The sequence below is a fragment of the Bombus vancouverensis genome, chromosome 10 (assembly GCF_051014615.1).
Source record: "Bombus vancouverensis nearcticus chromosome 10, iyBomVanc1_principal, whole genome shotgun sequence".
Taxonomy (NCBI): Eukaryota; Metazoa; Arthropoda; class Insecta; order Hymenoptera; family Apidae; genus Bombus; species Bombus vancouverensis.
The window spans coordinates 10,584,389-10,600,613 of NC_134920.1; the positions used below are offsets into that span (position 1 = coordinate 10,584,389).

At 36.6% G+C, this 16,225-nt stretch overlaps 1 protein-coding gene and 1 long non-coding RNA gene across 3 annotated transcripts in view; one reads left to right on the plus strand and one right to left on the minus strand.

Annotated features, from left to right (window-relative positions):
* LOC117158250 (synaptic vesicle membrane protein VAT-1 homolog-like) overlaps window positions 1–16,225 on the plus strand; it is a 35,181-nt gene that overhangs the window by 4,948 nt on the left and 14,008 nt on the right. For both annotated transcript variants that reach the window (XR_013059412.1, XM_033336940.2), the window contains exon 2: window positions 15,939–16,068. Coding sequence is in view for 1 of the 2 variants with exons in the window: in XM_033336940.2 (XP_033192831.1) it covers window positions 15,939–16,068 (130 nt within the window). In the remaining variant the exon portion in view is untranslated. The remainder of the gene's footprint in view (window positions 1–15,938; window positions 16,069–16,225) is intronic.
* LOC143303248 (uncharacterized) lies at window positions 13,198–15,395 on the minus strand. The gene is made up of 3 exons (XR_013059370.1): window positions 15,031–15,395; window positions 13,644–14,120; window positions 13,198–13,550 (listed from the first exon to the last, which is right to left on the minus strand). It is a non-coding gene; the product is annotated as an uncharacterized LOC143303248 (long non-coding RNA).

The following is a 16,225-nucleotide window of genomic DNA, read 5'->3' on the forward strand; positions in this document are numbered from 1 at the left end:
TAGAAAAATTGAGTACACTAAAGTAATTTGAAAGGGGATGAAAATTGAAAGCGTTCCAAGCGTTGGTCATCAGGTTGGCATGCCTGCGTAGAGAAACGTCTCGTCTCTGACGCGTAGACATTAGTGATTGAGACTCCGGACAATTCAGCTCTCATTTGAAAATTTCCCATCTCCGCAAGCGCCAATGATCGTTAGCTGGCAGCCAACGAGAGAAATTGAAATGCGTATTTGTTGCAGCACAACGAGTATTTGTTAGGAATAATACGAATAATATAAAAGTAAATGTAAATGAAAAAATTATCTACAGGCTAGATTATCGGTATTGGTGATTCACTCTCATCATCAACAGTCTATTCGTTAATAAATTTTAAAAACTATATGTAAATATAGTCATGAGTATTGTTATTGTCTACATTTGAATGATGCTCTATCTATAATATTATAAATTACATTCTTTGTTTCATAATTATCTGTTCATTTATTTTTAGCAACAAAATTCTGAAAGCACATAGAAAACGATTTATGTTATATAAAGTTGCGGTATTTAATTTTTAACAATATACATGAAATAATTTACGAGTGGTTCATTAGATGCGGGAAGGGTAAAAATTAGACAGGGTACCCTTCTCGAGAGAAAATGAACAGTTTCATTTTTCCAATTCTTTTTATTTCTTTCAATTACAAGAAACGAAAAATTTGATAGATTAAGGTTAGACGCTTCAAAGAAAAATGTATAGAATCATGAAAGAGGTCAGTTTGGAAGAGATTCTAAGAAATAGACTCAATAAATTTTACGACTGTTCTTTCCGTAAATTGTACACGTGAGACTGTCAACAGATAAAGGGGAATAAAACTATGAGAAATTATGATACGGGGATAGTGATCCCCACTTGCACGTATGAGTCACCGCTATGAAGTTGGGAAATGACTGATTGGCAGTTCATCGGATTTATCCAAATTTCACAGTATTATGCAGAGTATACTTCTAATAACATATATAGTGCCATTTTAAGCCTAGTAATTTTTCTATTTCATAATTTTTTTAATTTATAGCCAATTAAGATTATAGATCTCTTCCTTTTATTTTTCAAAAGTTCTACCCAAATAATTTCACCTAAAACTAGTCTAAAACATTCCTTAAGCTAGCATTTCGAAGAATCGATAACGACATGAAAGAAACTTTTGTCGGTTGTTGTGTTGATCAGTTTTCTACGTTTTTTATTCCACTGCGCTTTCTAAGTACACCAAGTTTCTCTCCGTTGTAAATCGCGATAAAAACGAATTTTACCAATCGTGGGCCGGTATTGCGCTCGATTATGCCAGCGAAAGTTCTAGCGAATCAGTTGAATCAGCGATAAGATAAATTTTATTTACACGCGGCAATTTTTAATGTTTCGATTCGTTCCCTCTTTTCTATATAGAATCCATAGAAGGATTTGTTTTATCTTCTAAATTCTAAGTATTATAATCGGTATCTCAAATACTTGATATAATTTTACATATTACGTGTAACTTGCACAATTTTGCATATGTAAATTTACTATAAACGCATAAACATGTGTAATCTACTACAATTCGACCTGAACGCATTTCCACGCCTACAATCGTTGCTTTCTCTCAAACTCCGTCAAACATGCTCTCATAATCACGAAAAAGAAAAGCAGAGGGGGCGAGGGAGGGGGGGAGCAAACTTACAAGCACATACATAAAGGAAATATCCTACTACGTTTGCATTATGCGCGGAAACACGAATAGCAAATAACGTCGTAAATTTCATTAGAGCAGTACTCGAGGTATACAAACTGGTATCGTTCCGCATGAAACTTTTTCTCGCTTTCATCCGTGCTATTTTCCGGTTGAAAATGTTAACACGGTGGATGAACCACGTTTCTGGAGGTGTATACTCTGCATGCGCAAAGCATCGTCGGACAGTGAATTAGTATAACACGATAATTCATCCGCGTGCTTTTCTAAGATGCAATTTTCCACGGTGTGACCGTGCGTGCGCATACCTACGTTACCTATCGTGTTCCAGCCCAAGTTGTGTGTCACAAGTGAAGCGTATGATTCAGACAGCAATCTCTGTGATCCTCAGTTACACTGCGTATATGCTCATAACCGTTTCACGCGATGAAATGGGGATGATATAGACGTTTTGTCGATACATATTTTAATATCGTTACTTCGTCTTCTATTTTGTGGATTTTCGATAAAGAAAATTCAATACAAATGACAGTATATTGTTTCGAATCCGAAGAACGTTTTATCATATTCTTTGTGCCATCCTACATTCAATTTCAAATACTCTAGTCGTTATATCATTATTAACAGGCTGTATAATATAACTATGCTTGAAAGGTAAATGATAGGGGTAACTTCCAATATTTCAATGTATCTCGGAAAATGGGAAATTTCTACGGTTTCGTCATCTAATTAATATTCACACGAAGCGTTGATCCTGACAAACCTTCGCGGAAGAAATCGATCCGTAGCTAGTGCGCCTGGTAAATCAGTTTGAAATTGCGCTTGCTCGCTCTCACGAGTGGATTACAATAAGCAGATTAGAGCGTGTAGTTTCCCCGTGTATAAACCTATTGTTTAAAGTTCGTTACGAGAGAACTCGTGAATCGCTGCTGGACTCGTTCCAGGGTAACCGATTCTTAAAATCGCGTTTTCTTTTTCAAAAAATATTCTCGCCGATATCCAGCCGATCCATAGAGACAACATTCTAAAGACATGAAATTAAAATTGTTTCTAACGTCACGGGCCAGGAATTTCTTATTTTATTCGTAGAATAAAAGTTTTGTAATCAATGTTAAGTTAATTATGACAAGTTCTCATGAAATCACAAATTGTTTTCTAATTCTACTCTTTGATTTTGGATTTCTTTTTCTACATGATATTCTATATATATATATATATATATAGTCTGCGTAATTAATATTATGGTTAATACATACATTTTAATAAAAGTAAATTTTCTTTCATAAAGTGTACCTACACGGAGACTTTTGTGTGTGATAAGTTACAATGACCTGAAATTGTGGGTCAGTGTACGCCTTTTACGCGAATAAGCAGCAGTATACCCAATATTTGTCGATCTAATATTTGAATACCAGTTGAGCAAACGCTACTCGACCTTCCTAATTCCGGCTTTGTGACAGCGTGTTTCCTTTACCATAATTTCTTCTGTTGCTATCGCAAAAGTATTTTAGATTTATTGGAAAATTAGTCCCCTTTCACTCTTACGCGATTGCGTTGTGTAACAATTAAGCATAATAAAAGGAAGAAAAATGGGATTAGGATTGTATGCGTTTAATGATAAAACTAAACATATACAATCTTTGATAATTGAGAAATGTTAGAATGTTAGGTTGACTTAGTAAGATAAAGCCCTCAAATGTTTAAGTAAAGAAAATTTTTATAACCTTTATGTATATATACATATTATGATATATGTATAAAATAGTGAAAGAAAGTTATGCCAATGTGTACTCGCCTTAATACGTTTAAGTACTTATAGGAACACTTAATTTTGCTGTTCAAACGAAACCTCGAAATTAGTCGTGGGCATAACTCACTTTATGTCTCACAATACACAAGACAAAACGTATATTAGATTACACGATAGGAATATATGTATATTCGGTATTTGTACACCAACTTTACCAAGCAACCTTTCAACGTGCTTAATGAAAGGCGCCATTATATCTGACTAACCGGCTTTATCACATTAACGAGGTCTTAATATCGGGGCTATGGGAAACTGAACGGATACCATTCAACAGTCGATATACCGTAATCTCTTCTCCGTGCAAGCCTCATTTCCGTCGGGTTTTACTGACGATTTTTCTGCGCGAGACCCACACAAACACGTCCTATAGGTTAGGTTTAAAAATAACTCTGTCGAACATCTGTTCGTTACATTTCTTCCTTTGTAATAATAAAGTTGTTGATCATTTCTAGAATGTAATAAATACGATCATAATCATAATATATAGGTTTCGAACACTTTATGATCTCTTAACCTCAAAATTTATTACCTTCCTCTATTACAATATATAATACAATATATAATACAATACAATATACAATACAATATATAATAGCTACAATAATTATTAGAAAAATTGACTTCTGTCAATATTATTACTATTATCAGTATTTGAGTATAGCAGGTATTGAGCGTTGCAACTTTATCTTAAAGATTTGTTAACTCTCGAAGATATATATTTTACGTAATGATAAGGAGTTAAAGGTAGGATTTTAAACTGAAATAACTTTTATAGACGGTCACAATTTGAGGTGAATCACCTCAAACAAACGTGTATACCTGTGTGAGGCACGCACCGATGGATCCATGGGATGTTCGTATTGATCGAACCACACCCGTATTTTCTACATCCCCTCCCACACACACACAAACGCACAAACACGTACAGACGCAATGCACACGGATTACGGATGCATGCGCACAAAATTCATGGAACACCATGAACCCCCTACCCCTATTACAGCTGAACCCCACTCTTCAGACTGAACTTCGGGATTCAGCAAATGCTCTTTCAGTCGGATATAAATTATTTTCTACAATATCGATCCGTTTGTATTTTTTTTAAATATTGTCGGCAAAAATCATTACTTATTGTCAAAAATAAATTAAAAATTGTACGTTACAATTTCAATTTAAAGCTTTCGTCGAACAATAGGTTATGTCATTTCTACCTTTCCTATCTTTCGAATTCATATCTTTCTTCTCCTCTCAATAATTTCTTAACTTGTAGGGGGATTTGTATTTCGCAGAACATGTAGCTCTTTACTGTCTACTATAGATATTACTGATCGGCAATATACTGCGAAATAATGGTTCTTCTTAAAGGCTGTCAAACACAGTTGCTTTGAAAGTACGTCGGAAAATAGTTCGCAGTTGAACAGAAGCGACACTTCTGTTGACATTCCGTTATTGCCACTCATGAGTCAGAAAAACAATAACAGCTCGCGTTTGGAACCGCAGCTGTTCTTACCGTTTCAATTCTTCGCGTCTACATCTGGTCAGTCATGTACCGGGTGTTCTAATAGATTATACCTATGAAATATTTATAAACGTGCCAATAATAGAAACATTTTTTTAATTTACTACTTTCATTATTCCCTATACAATTAACCTCAAAACAAATATTTTATATTAAATATAGTCAATAATAATTCCCTATACAATATTCCCTATGCGATTAACCTCAAAACAAATATTTTATATTAAATATAGTCAATAATAATACAAAAATTAGTAATTTATTTACATTATTCTCGGTAGTTAACCTTCGAATAATCTTTAATGTTATGTAGCCGATAATAGTAAGAAGATTAATAATTTATTTCGGATATCTTTAAAATAAATATCTTTTAAACATCTAGCTGTCCTTGTTTAATTATGAAAATGTTTAATGGTACTATTAATTTTTGACATTAACTCGTGCATTTCTCATGTTCAGGATCAGAGGAAAGTAAGTGTCCCGTGTAATTAGACGTGATGCAGCGTATTCACGGATGATTTACGCGGTGGCACATGATTTCCGCTTTTCCCTTTGTTCGTAATCTTCTATCGCTGGTGGACCATGTCCATTCGTTGTCTATTTAAGCTGGACACATATTGTTCGGATAGAATTTGTTAATCCACTCTCTTATTAAACGTCAGCACACATATATTTCCATTGAATAGATGTTCTTTATAATACGTGCTACCATATGTTAACATATTAGCATTAATGTAATATACAGCTGTTTATAATTAAACTTCCAAAGTATGTAGCATATTGTAGCTTTTGGCTCAAAAACAGGACGTTGAACTTTATCTTCTCTCTTTTTAACCGTCGTTATAAACTGATTTTGTAACACGTAGACGTCACCAGTTGCAGAAGAAATGATACATACAGTATGCGACGAATTAACCGAACCCCTGGATGCAAACCCGGATCTTTCGTTTCCCGGTGGGCTACTCTAATCAATTGGCCTATTCAGGTCGTGACAAATTCTTTCTCCCTGTCTTTAGTATTCGAAAATGACTATCACCTACAATAGACCTAACTACGTAATTAACCTCGTTCGAATCGTGGACTGGAAACTAAAGTAACCTAAAAAGGTAGATTACCTAATCTAGAAGCAAAAAGTATTCAAGAACAAACGTTACATCCGAAGACTGTAAAGCGAAACGGAAGTGGCTTATCGAATTACTATGTTGGAATTCTTTTGTTTGCCCGACGACTACTCTAATCAATATTCTCGTCGAAAGATGGCCACCACTTGCGGATCAGCACTAACAATAATCCTGTATCAAATTCGAAGAAGTACTTAACAGCAGCGGCAATGGCGGAAATAGAAAAGGAAACAGTAGGGAGTAAAAATTTTGTTCCCCAGTTTCCTGTGTCCTTTGAAAGCAAAGACACATTTGGTGTTAGAATGAAGGATCTATTTTCAGTCCTGTGCCCAAGCTATGCCTGGCAGCAAATTAACCTTCCCCTCTTATGGTCTGGAATAGTATGTATACGCTACTAGTGATATACCACGTTGTATAGTCGAATACAAATGCAGTAAGGCATGCAGAGGGGAGATGACGAACCACGTGAGGGTTTCAATTGTGGACAGGATTGATCTATTTGAAGGAATCGATGGTTAGGCAGGAACTCGTGGGAATGAGGATTGATGGGTGTCCCTCTGATAGCCAGAGTAGAGCTCATGGAAATTGACATTAAGGGCATGAAGGACAAACCATGTTTTTAGAAATTGCGCTTTAAATATATGCTACTAGGTTTTAATTTATCATGTCAGTGCTTACGGAAGTATTTGAACACTTATAGAAATAAATCTAACTAAATCCATATAAATTTAATAATCTAATAAATTCTTATGAATCTAATATACTGGATAATCGACTATTTAAATAATTTTGGGATCTCTGCGAAACGTATGCTTCTTCTGTAAATACATATCTCGTACATTTTGTCTTCGTACATTTTGTTTTGTTTCGAACTTTACCGATTTAATCTTGGCAGTCATATTTTATTGAAATTTCAAAATAGTTTCTATAATACATGTAATATATTCGTAAATATTTTCTATATGTATTGATTTTCATGACTCAAATTGCATATGTGTATTGTATCATACAAGAAAGCGTGACTGACAATTGTGATAGTTTTCTAGAGTTTTCTCGTAAAGGTCAATTTATTATCCGTTCATTTTATCTTGGCTTCAATTAATTCCCTTCAGAAATGTGGCACATGTTATCGCGGGCTTCAACATTCATCGAGGTCAATGCCTGGTGCATAGAAAAAGCTAGGGAAACCACCCTTTACGAAGCGATTCGTCTTGATCGGGACTCGCGCACATATGGTGGTTGCAACGAAGACGATAAAAAATAACAAAGAGCTTCTGTATCAGTATTCTCGCCCAGTTTGAAAACAATTGATAACTCCATGATGACGGCGGGGTCATCTATCGTGCAAAATAATTATTGCTTGCTGATATGTTTTCCATGCTGTTTCTGTGCCTCGTGTTTTTCCATTCTTTCAACGCGCGATGGTGACCTACAAGAAATCATGACATCTCGTGGATCGTTCAATTTCAAAAATTTCTTTTCCGCTACGCTTATAACTGTTAAAATATTTTCTAACTAATATCATTGAAATGTCGATGGAACATTGAATTACAGATTGTTTTGTGCATATTAATTCGAATGTTAAATTACTATTTTTGTATATACGTATGCTAGAAGAATTATCTAGAATAATACTCGTTCATCGTTCGCTGTAGAGAACCCGTAGATGGGTATCATGGTTCATGATCGTTTCGTCGTAATTTAATCGGTTGATATATACAAACGTTGAGGATAGTTCCTCGATTTGCGCTCAACACAACAACGAAAACAAAGAGTTCCGATTGGAGAGTGACTCGTAAACAAATCGTTGGACGCCTCATACGTCATGAAGACGTCTGATGTATGCTTCATTTAGCCGAAGATTGCCGCAGCCTGTTCTGCGACTAGGTGCGTGTATCCCACTCCTTAAATACTAGTCGTATTTTGACCCTTTGTACCAATAATTACACTACCTACAACGACGCCCCACTATGCCTACCGCACGTCACGTGACCAGCAATATCTTATTCCAGATCTTATTAAGAAGTTGAAATTTACTTCTATTTTGCATAGAAAGTGATGGTTAATTAAAATATTTTTTTTTTATAAAATCAATGTAGCAGAACGTTTTCAGTTATAGTTTATAGTTCGTTGCTGATGACGAGTATAGAGTAGACTGGAAATAATCGTCGCTATATTTCTTATAAACGCTTAAGGAAGCTGCATGGAAGTCTTAGCAGCGATAATTGGGGGTAATGCGTTCCTACTTAGAAGCATATTAATTGTCATGGGTTAACGTCATACTGACTGTAAGTCCCACGGTGATGACTTAAGAGCAAGAGGACGTCGGTCAATTTTAATTTAATGAGAAGTATTAAAAAGAGTTTCTGAAATTCTATAATGTAACTTACATTGGATCCAATGAAAGTTATCAATGGGCATTGGTAATGAAGGTCATCTCCGATGTAATTGGTAATTTATTTCAATTATTCATCATATTAATGTTTCAGAAAATCGGAAAAATTGGGTAATGTTTTGAAGTATAAAGTCATTAATAGTATTGCATCGATGTTTGATTGGGCATTTATTTATAGCAGATGCAAACGCGTGACCAGATAAACGGCTCACATCTCTCCGTGCGGGAAGATAAATGACGTTCGTTGGAAAGAAATTAGAGGAGTAGGATATGTCGAATCGATTCGAACATGCTGTTTTAATTCCCACCCGATGCCACGATGTTGGCTGCTCCTATGAAAGCCAACGCACTACCACCGCTGAGTTTTTTTTAGACTCACGCTTTGTAATTCTAATATTTATTATTATTTATGCAATTACGCTCATGTTAAGCTATCGATGGACTTTCGTTTTCTATTTCTCTATAATCTCCGTTGATTGCTAGCTTTAACGACAAACCTTTGCATTCTTGGATCGATATTCATATTAACGATTTCAGTAAGAAAGAAAGTCTCTTCAAAAATTTCGTCTTGACACTTGTATACACTTAATCGGATTTCGACTGCATACACATGTATACGTATTTACATAAATTAATCTGTCTTATCTGCTAATCCGGATCTTATCTTGAAATTCAAGTCAATGGAATGTAATTATTCACAAAAGATTTAAAGAAACCAGAAATCTTAAAGTCTTGTAAACTAATTTCTGGGTCTAAAGTTTAAAAGGATTCATTGCTAGACGTGCGAGTATTAACCTAACCAAAACCTGTACGCAGAAATTGCGGTACGAACATGAACATCGTCAGACAGCCGGACTGCACTTTCGCTGCGTGTTGAATCAACTTCACTTTGATATATATATATATATGTGTGTGTATATATCAAGTCACGCGAGATTCGTGCATGCGATTTTGCTTGGAGGTTATGGTTTCGCAGGCGCCTTGATGTCTTCCCTGTCGATCGATTGAACGACCGACGACCACGCTCCTCCTGCAGGTAAACCTATCCGACTGCCATCTATCACGTAACAATACGTAATAGCAATTGAAATGACTGGGCGATACTGCTTCGCATAAACGATATCCAGTCATTTCTTTTTTCTTCTACGTATTTTTTTATACGGGTTCATCCATGTTCATGCGATGTCTTGTTAATACACGGGTCTTGTCACTACGTATATAAATCTCTTACGCTCTTCGTCGTACTTACTCTCTTTTATATTTTCGCTTCTCTTTTATACTTGTCCCTTCACGCACACTTACGCGTGCTTCCTCCCGGTTCAGTGCGTTCTCTCACGGTCTGGTTTGTAGAGGGATCGCGGCGTTCAGAGGACTCGATGGTCGAAAGTCGAGTTGAACTACAGTTCGAGGAACAAAGGTTTAATAACATCAATGATTAATAATACTGATTTAATTAATCAATGGCGATCTATCAATTTTTATTTTGTGAAACTATTTTTACTATATACTTGATAATACGATGGTTAGTATTATCAGTTTTCTTAAGTGCTCGAACAGCTATATGCTTGTTCTCTTTCCAACTTTCTCTCAGTTTCTGCCCTCTCTATTTTCTTCGACTTCTTTGTTTTATGTTTTTACTTCATCGCTCCCTTTTCGTTCGTCCTCCTCGCACTCTCCATCCCTTTCGCTTTCTGTTCCCCTTCGTCCTATGGTCTCCCTTTCTCTGGGTCCTCTAACTGTCTTCTTTTATTCGCGCACATGGTGTGCGTGACCCTGGGGTGCGTTGTTGCATGTCGTCGTCCACGATGGTCGCCGTTCTTCCTCCCGTACAATTGGTCGGTGCCAAGAATGGAGAAAATTATTCCCCTCAATTCCATGCAATTTAGAGGAATTAAGCGATCGCGAATCGTGCCTCACGTAGTAGTCCCGTAACTCCTGGAACCTTTCCCTTTCGCCCTTTGCTGGGAACTCGTTTCATGCTCGATTTTAATATCAGAACGGAACAAATCCGTTTCTGATGGTTAACTGTGTAACATTCATGCAAATGACGCAATCATTGATAATCGAAGCTTTGTAAACTGTCATAACGAGAATTTGAAAATTATAATACATGATTCTATCGTAATATATGATAGACTATTCTGATAATATATATGATATAATATATATGTTATGTTATTTTATTATTCGTTATGATTTAATGTAAACTAAAATAATTGATTATATATAGGCATCACGAACTAGGTTCTGATATAGAGGCTTGTTTCTATCGATTATAAGAATCTCAAAAGCATTCTGAAAGAATTAACATACTAGTTCACTGATCACGAGTTTCTTGAACTGAATCATGCAACAACTAAAATGCAGGGTACTCTCGTATCTTATCATCCAGTAACTATATTTGGTATTTTGATATTCCCGTTCGATTTAGCGCTGAATTCCATCTTCGGTTGAATTCCGGTATGCGATTCGTGTTACGCTCCAGAAATTGTCTGGCAATTATACAAAAAGCGAAGGAAAATAACTGTTCCTCGTTATGAAATGCAGGGAGGAAATCGTTGGATTGCAAAATTTTATAACTCCTACAAAATTGTCTACGCCTGTACAGCTTTCTAGCGTAATTAATACTTCCGCGCTGAAACAAACGAATATTTGTCAAAACGTATAAACGTGTTACGTACGCACACGTGTAAACGATAAAACGCATTGTTCGAATTAATTTTGAATTATGATGATTATAATTTGCGACTTGCGCAAATATTTGAACATACACAGCAGCCTTTTGTCAATATATTATGTGTATTGTACGAAATATTTTGAAATTTCATTAGTACCATAATGAGACTCGATTATTATGATTATATCGGTAAAGTTTCCTGGAATTGTTTATTATATATATTCAAGACAACTTCATACAACAATTCGTACTTTATATTAATATTTTTTATCAAATTCATGTTTGCTGCGTATGCCTTGTAACCTTTATGTACATTTTCGGATTGATTCCAAATTTTACCAATATAATCATGATAATGGTTTCGTCACAATGTTTAATAAAATCTTAACATGTATCGTATAGCTCAGATAATATACGTATACATGATAGCTTTCTACGATAAGCTCACTATATCAAATACCTTCGTGAGTCAATGTATCGAATCAGCATATTTCAAATCTGAATCGTCGAACGATTGAGAACAACAAGCGATAAATCATATGGAATGTAATGGAAGATTAAGCGCCTTTCAGTGAATGAAAATGTTTTGTGTCACGCGATCGGCTTTGAATCACGTACAATTTGTTCGGTGGTCGGTAATAATGACGCATTAAGCAGCATTTTCATTGTACAGAATCAAAAACTATATCATTAGATGTAACTATATATATTCAAAAAGATAATTAGAAGATCACGCATCATAGTCGTCGTGTATACGTCTTTCCTTAATAATTGACTTCAACTAAATCTTCCTTTTGTCCACTTCATTAGAATAAAATTGTTCGTAGTAGCGATTCTCCTATTACTTCAAACGGTGCAGTTTCGTACTATCTTTTTCTCGTACCATTTCCTTTGTTCCTTTCTTTTAACTTTGTAATATTGACGGGTCAAGTTACACGGAGAAATAAGAGGGAAGATTTTGTTCGTTCAAGCGCGTATATTCGTTTCTTTGCGACGAGACGTTAGTGGATCCGCCATGTTTGTTCTACTCGATAGAATATTTACCCATGATGTCTTTCTGTGTATATGTTCGCCGAAGGATTAACTTGTATCGTTCTGTTTACATAGAAGTATCCACATTGGTTAACGGAAACGGTGCTGCCACTTGTGACGTGGATGTATACTTTTATTTCCAATATTCCTTCGTATCGGATGAGAATCGAAGCATGAAATATAAAATTTATGACTTTTTTTATCGGTTACAGTTCGTTCAATTCATAAATTGAGAAAATGAAGTTGGTCTGGTGAAATCCATTAAATCCGCAACAAAGTGAAACGTAACTCGATGCTATTTCCTTGCTGTCGATAACTTTAGCGGGTGAAATTATTGCGTTTCATGATTCGTTGCGATCAGGCCGCTTTCATCTTGAATGCTGCTTTCATCATAGACGTGAGGCTTTTATCAAATGACATGGAAATAACGTGTATCGATAGAATGAATTCTTCCAAGCAGAAAGGATGTTTCGTTATTGAAGAAACTTCCAAGAATTTAATTGAAATGTCCGATGACTGGTCATGTCAGAATTAGTCGTGAATCTAGTAGAACATAAAATGTACTTTTACTTTTTTTTACATAGAAGGCAAACTCCGACGTAATTTCGACGTGGTCGAGACAAACAAAGAAACGTTTTAGTGACCATTTTTTGTATACATAATCGTATATATAATTACGTATAGAATTGTTGTACGAGATCTGCTTGTATGTTGTGCTTGATAATTCGACCAACAGATTCGTGACTCACTGCAAATTGCAGGAGCATAATACATACATACTATATATGTATAATATACAACATATGTTATTTTGAGGACATGTATTACATTTTGCTACATCGTAATCGACGACCTGTGCGATTCGTTAGTGTCGACAGTGTAATTTGGAGAGTAATTATTTGATTTTAATTATTACGTTTAACTGAAATAATGGAAAATTACTAACTACCAGTTACTAAACTATTGTTACTTTTAGTTCGTTCGATTCTGAATAATTATCTGACAAAAGTAAATTTTTACGCACAATTTTTTAGCAGAATAACATTGAACGATATGATTATTTGACAGAAATTTCCTGGCCCGTTGTTTTAAATATTTTTTATTGAGATAACAATGACAATTTTCTCGTCTATTATCGCTCTTGCGTGATATTTCTCGATTCAAGCACAATGATTCATCGCGCTGGTCATTCCCAGGAAATTATGTGACACACACAGGTCATCGATAAAGCTTTATCATACATCTCGCAATCAGAGAACTCGCTGAAAATTCGTTTCCAGACCAATGACGTCCTAGAAAATAGAGAATGGATGACGAGAAAATGGTAGCGGAGGATTCGATGTTCCCGCGCAATTTGACTCGATTTTTCTCCTACAATTACTTACTTTGGAATTACGTATTTTGGAAATCGACCCAACATCACACTAACATAAAACTTTATAATTCTTTCTTCTCGATCAATCTATATTTTGGAATTTTTTGACATATAATGGTTTCGACAGGAAGTTTCGATGATTTTCTCGATATCATTTTCGCCGCATTAGATTAGTATTAACTCTAACAATAAGTAACAGCCGAGGCTATGAAAGGCGAGACATGCGCAAGTGTACTGTTCGCATGCTTAAAATTCCTGTATCCCCGAGTGTATTTGTAGAGAACTGAGTAATCCCCCGCTGATAGGAGGGACAATTGCATTATCCCATTTCCGTTCCAGACAACTGTACAGCAGACCTCTACCACTTCCCATCACTTCCCTTTCTGTATGAACATTCTCCAATCTCTTTCTCCGCGTTACTAAGTGCCATTTCTAATTTTGGCTTTTTCCGAGGCCAAGGACAGCTACGTCTGCGAGGTCAGTCTACCTGGAGATAGTACCAGCTATGTCAAATATTAACCTAAGCTAGGGAGAAGTATTGCTTTTTTCGCTCGCTCCTAAGTCTCTTGAACTACATTTTAACACGAAATTAATATATATAATAGCAAATGTTATCGGAGATCTTGACAAAGAGAAATCAAAGGAATCTTTCGCTCTTATTAAAATGTACATGGCCGCAGTTTCGTAACAAACGAGAGAAACATTCATATTCGAATCCAGTCACGCCAACCGAGTCGATACCAATTCTTTTGCCGCGTACGCTCGTAAAGGATAAAAATAGAGACTGTTCGGAGGGAGAGAGAATTTTTCCAGTTCCGGAGTTCCGGGGAATGATAGTCTCGAGTACGAGTCCCGAGGAGGCGACAGAGCCGCACGTGAATGCACGCGCGTGAGGTGTAATACTACGCCGCCTCTGTCTCTGTGTGAGTGTTGCGCGTCATTAAGCCGCGATCGCATGAACGTTCGAAACAGAAATTATTAGAAACAAACGTCATTCTCGACGGATATTGTTACGGGGAGAGTTAACGAGGAAGAAGTCTCGGCGAGGACTCTGTTGAAAGAATCACGTAAAAGACGAGGAAAAATGTAAAGATCGTCTCAAACGATCCGTAGAGAAGTTTCACCATTTGCTTAATACGACTCAACATGAACTGAGAATAAGTAATAAAGTTGATGTAAAAAAGAGGTAAAGGTAACGTAAAAAAAGAAAATAAATGCAGCCGCGTACGAATACTTTTTGTAGCCACTGTACACGCAGAATAAAGAACAACGTGACTAATATGAACGCGGCTTAAGGGATTTTAAAAGCGGCTGAAATAGAACATTTCAGATGCGTGTGCAGTCCCACGCGACTTGTGCCTCCGTTTCGCCTCGTATAAATACACGTGTGCGGTTACCTTCGAGCTTCTGTTTAACCCTACCGTGGCGACTGACAGACGGGGAGGGTAAGTCGAGGCGCCACGACGCCTAGACCGACGCCTGGCGTCGCACGCAACGCACAACCGGTGTCTCTCTCGTGGCGACCACGTCGGGGACCGTGAAACAACGCCGGTACATGCTTTATCAGTGCTTCCTATAGTACTGACGCCGCTCGTTCAGGTTGCTTCCTGGAAAAGCGGCGCGAATACTGCCCACGAATATTTTATCTGCATCGATTGCCGCCTTTCCGACGTTATTACGTGAGAAGCGGACAGGCACGCGTGTCTACGGTACCCGTTACTGCATAATGCGATAAGCTTTGCTAAGTGGTACAGTACTTTTATTCTTTTGTCCCGATGCTATCACAGAATATAACGGCAATGCAGGACAATTGCAGAGAATTTTAGCGACGATGCAGGACTATCGTCTCTTCTTGGGGCGTAATCGTTCGGAATATCGAGGATAAATTTACTATGGTATATAACTATATCTACTAAATATACTTGTCGCGATAAGACAGTGATACCTATGAGGAGCTGCACTAAAAATAGATTTACCAAATTAGCCCTCGTTTCTTTTCTTCTTTTTTTTTTTTTTTTTGACTATAGCGTCGGTTTGTCGGAAAGTACTAAAAACTTATACCTACGTCATACGGTTAATCCATATCATCGATCGTACTCGCGGCTCGTGTTTGCAGAATTGGTTGTTTTACGGAGTCGTAAAAAGAAATGTACAGTGCTAACCATAAGTATTAGGACACTTAGACTGAGGTAGTTTGTTAATGCGTTGAATTATCTTCAACATTGTACCTGTATTAATGCGTACATAGAGTGTTTACATTAATAGCAGGTTTTTTTTAATAAAATGTATTTCTGTGTCTTTTCAGTGGATTGAATTTCCAAGATCTGATGGCCAGACAGGGCGCTATCGATTCCCCACCAAAAACTCCTTTCATTATGGGATCCGAGTGCGCAGGTGACATCGAGCAAGTTGGCGAGGGCGTGGAGAACTTTAAAGTAAGTGAACCAAGGAACATCCCAGCCAGAAAACTTTACATCCAGCTTTGTCGGTTGTTTTATCGGCGAACAGTCTTTAAAAAGCAGTTATCTTTAACTTATTCTCAACTCTCAGCGCTCTATCCAAATTCTGCGAACCATCAAATTCAAATCTTCA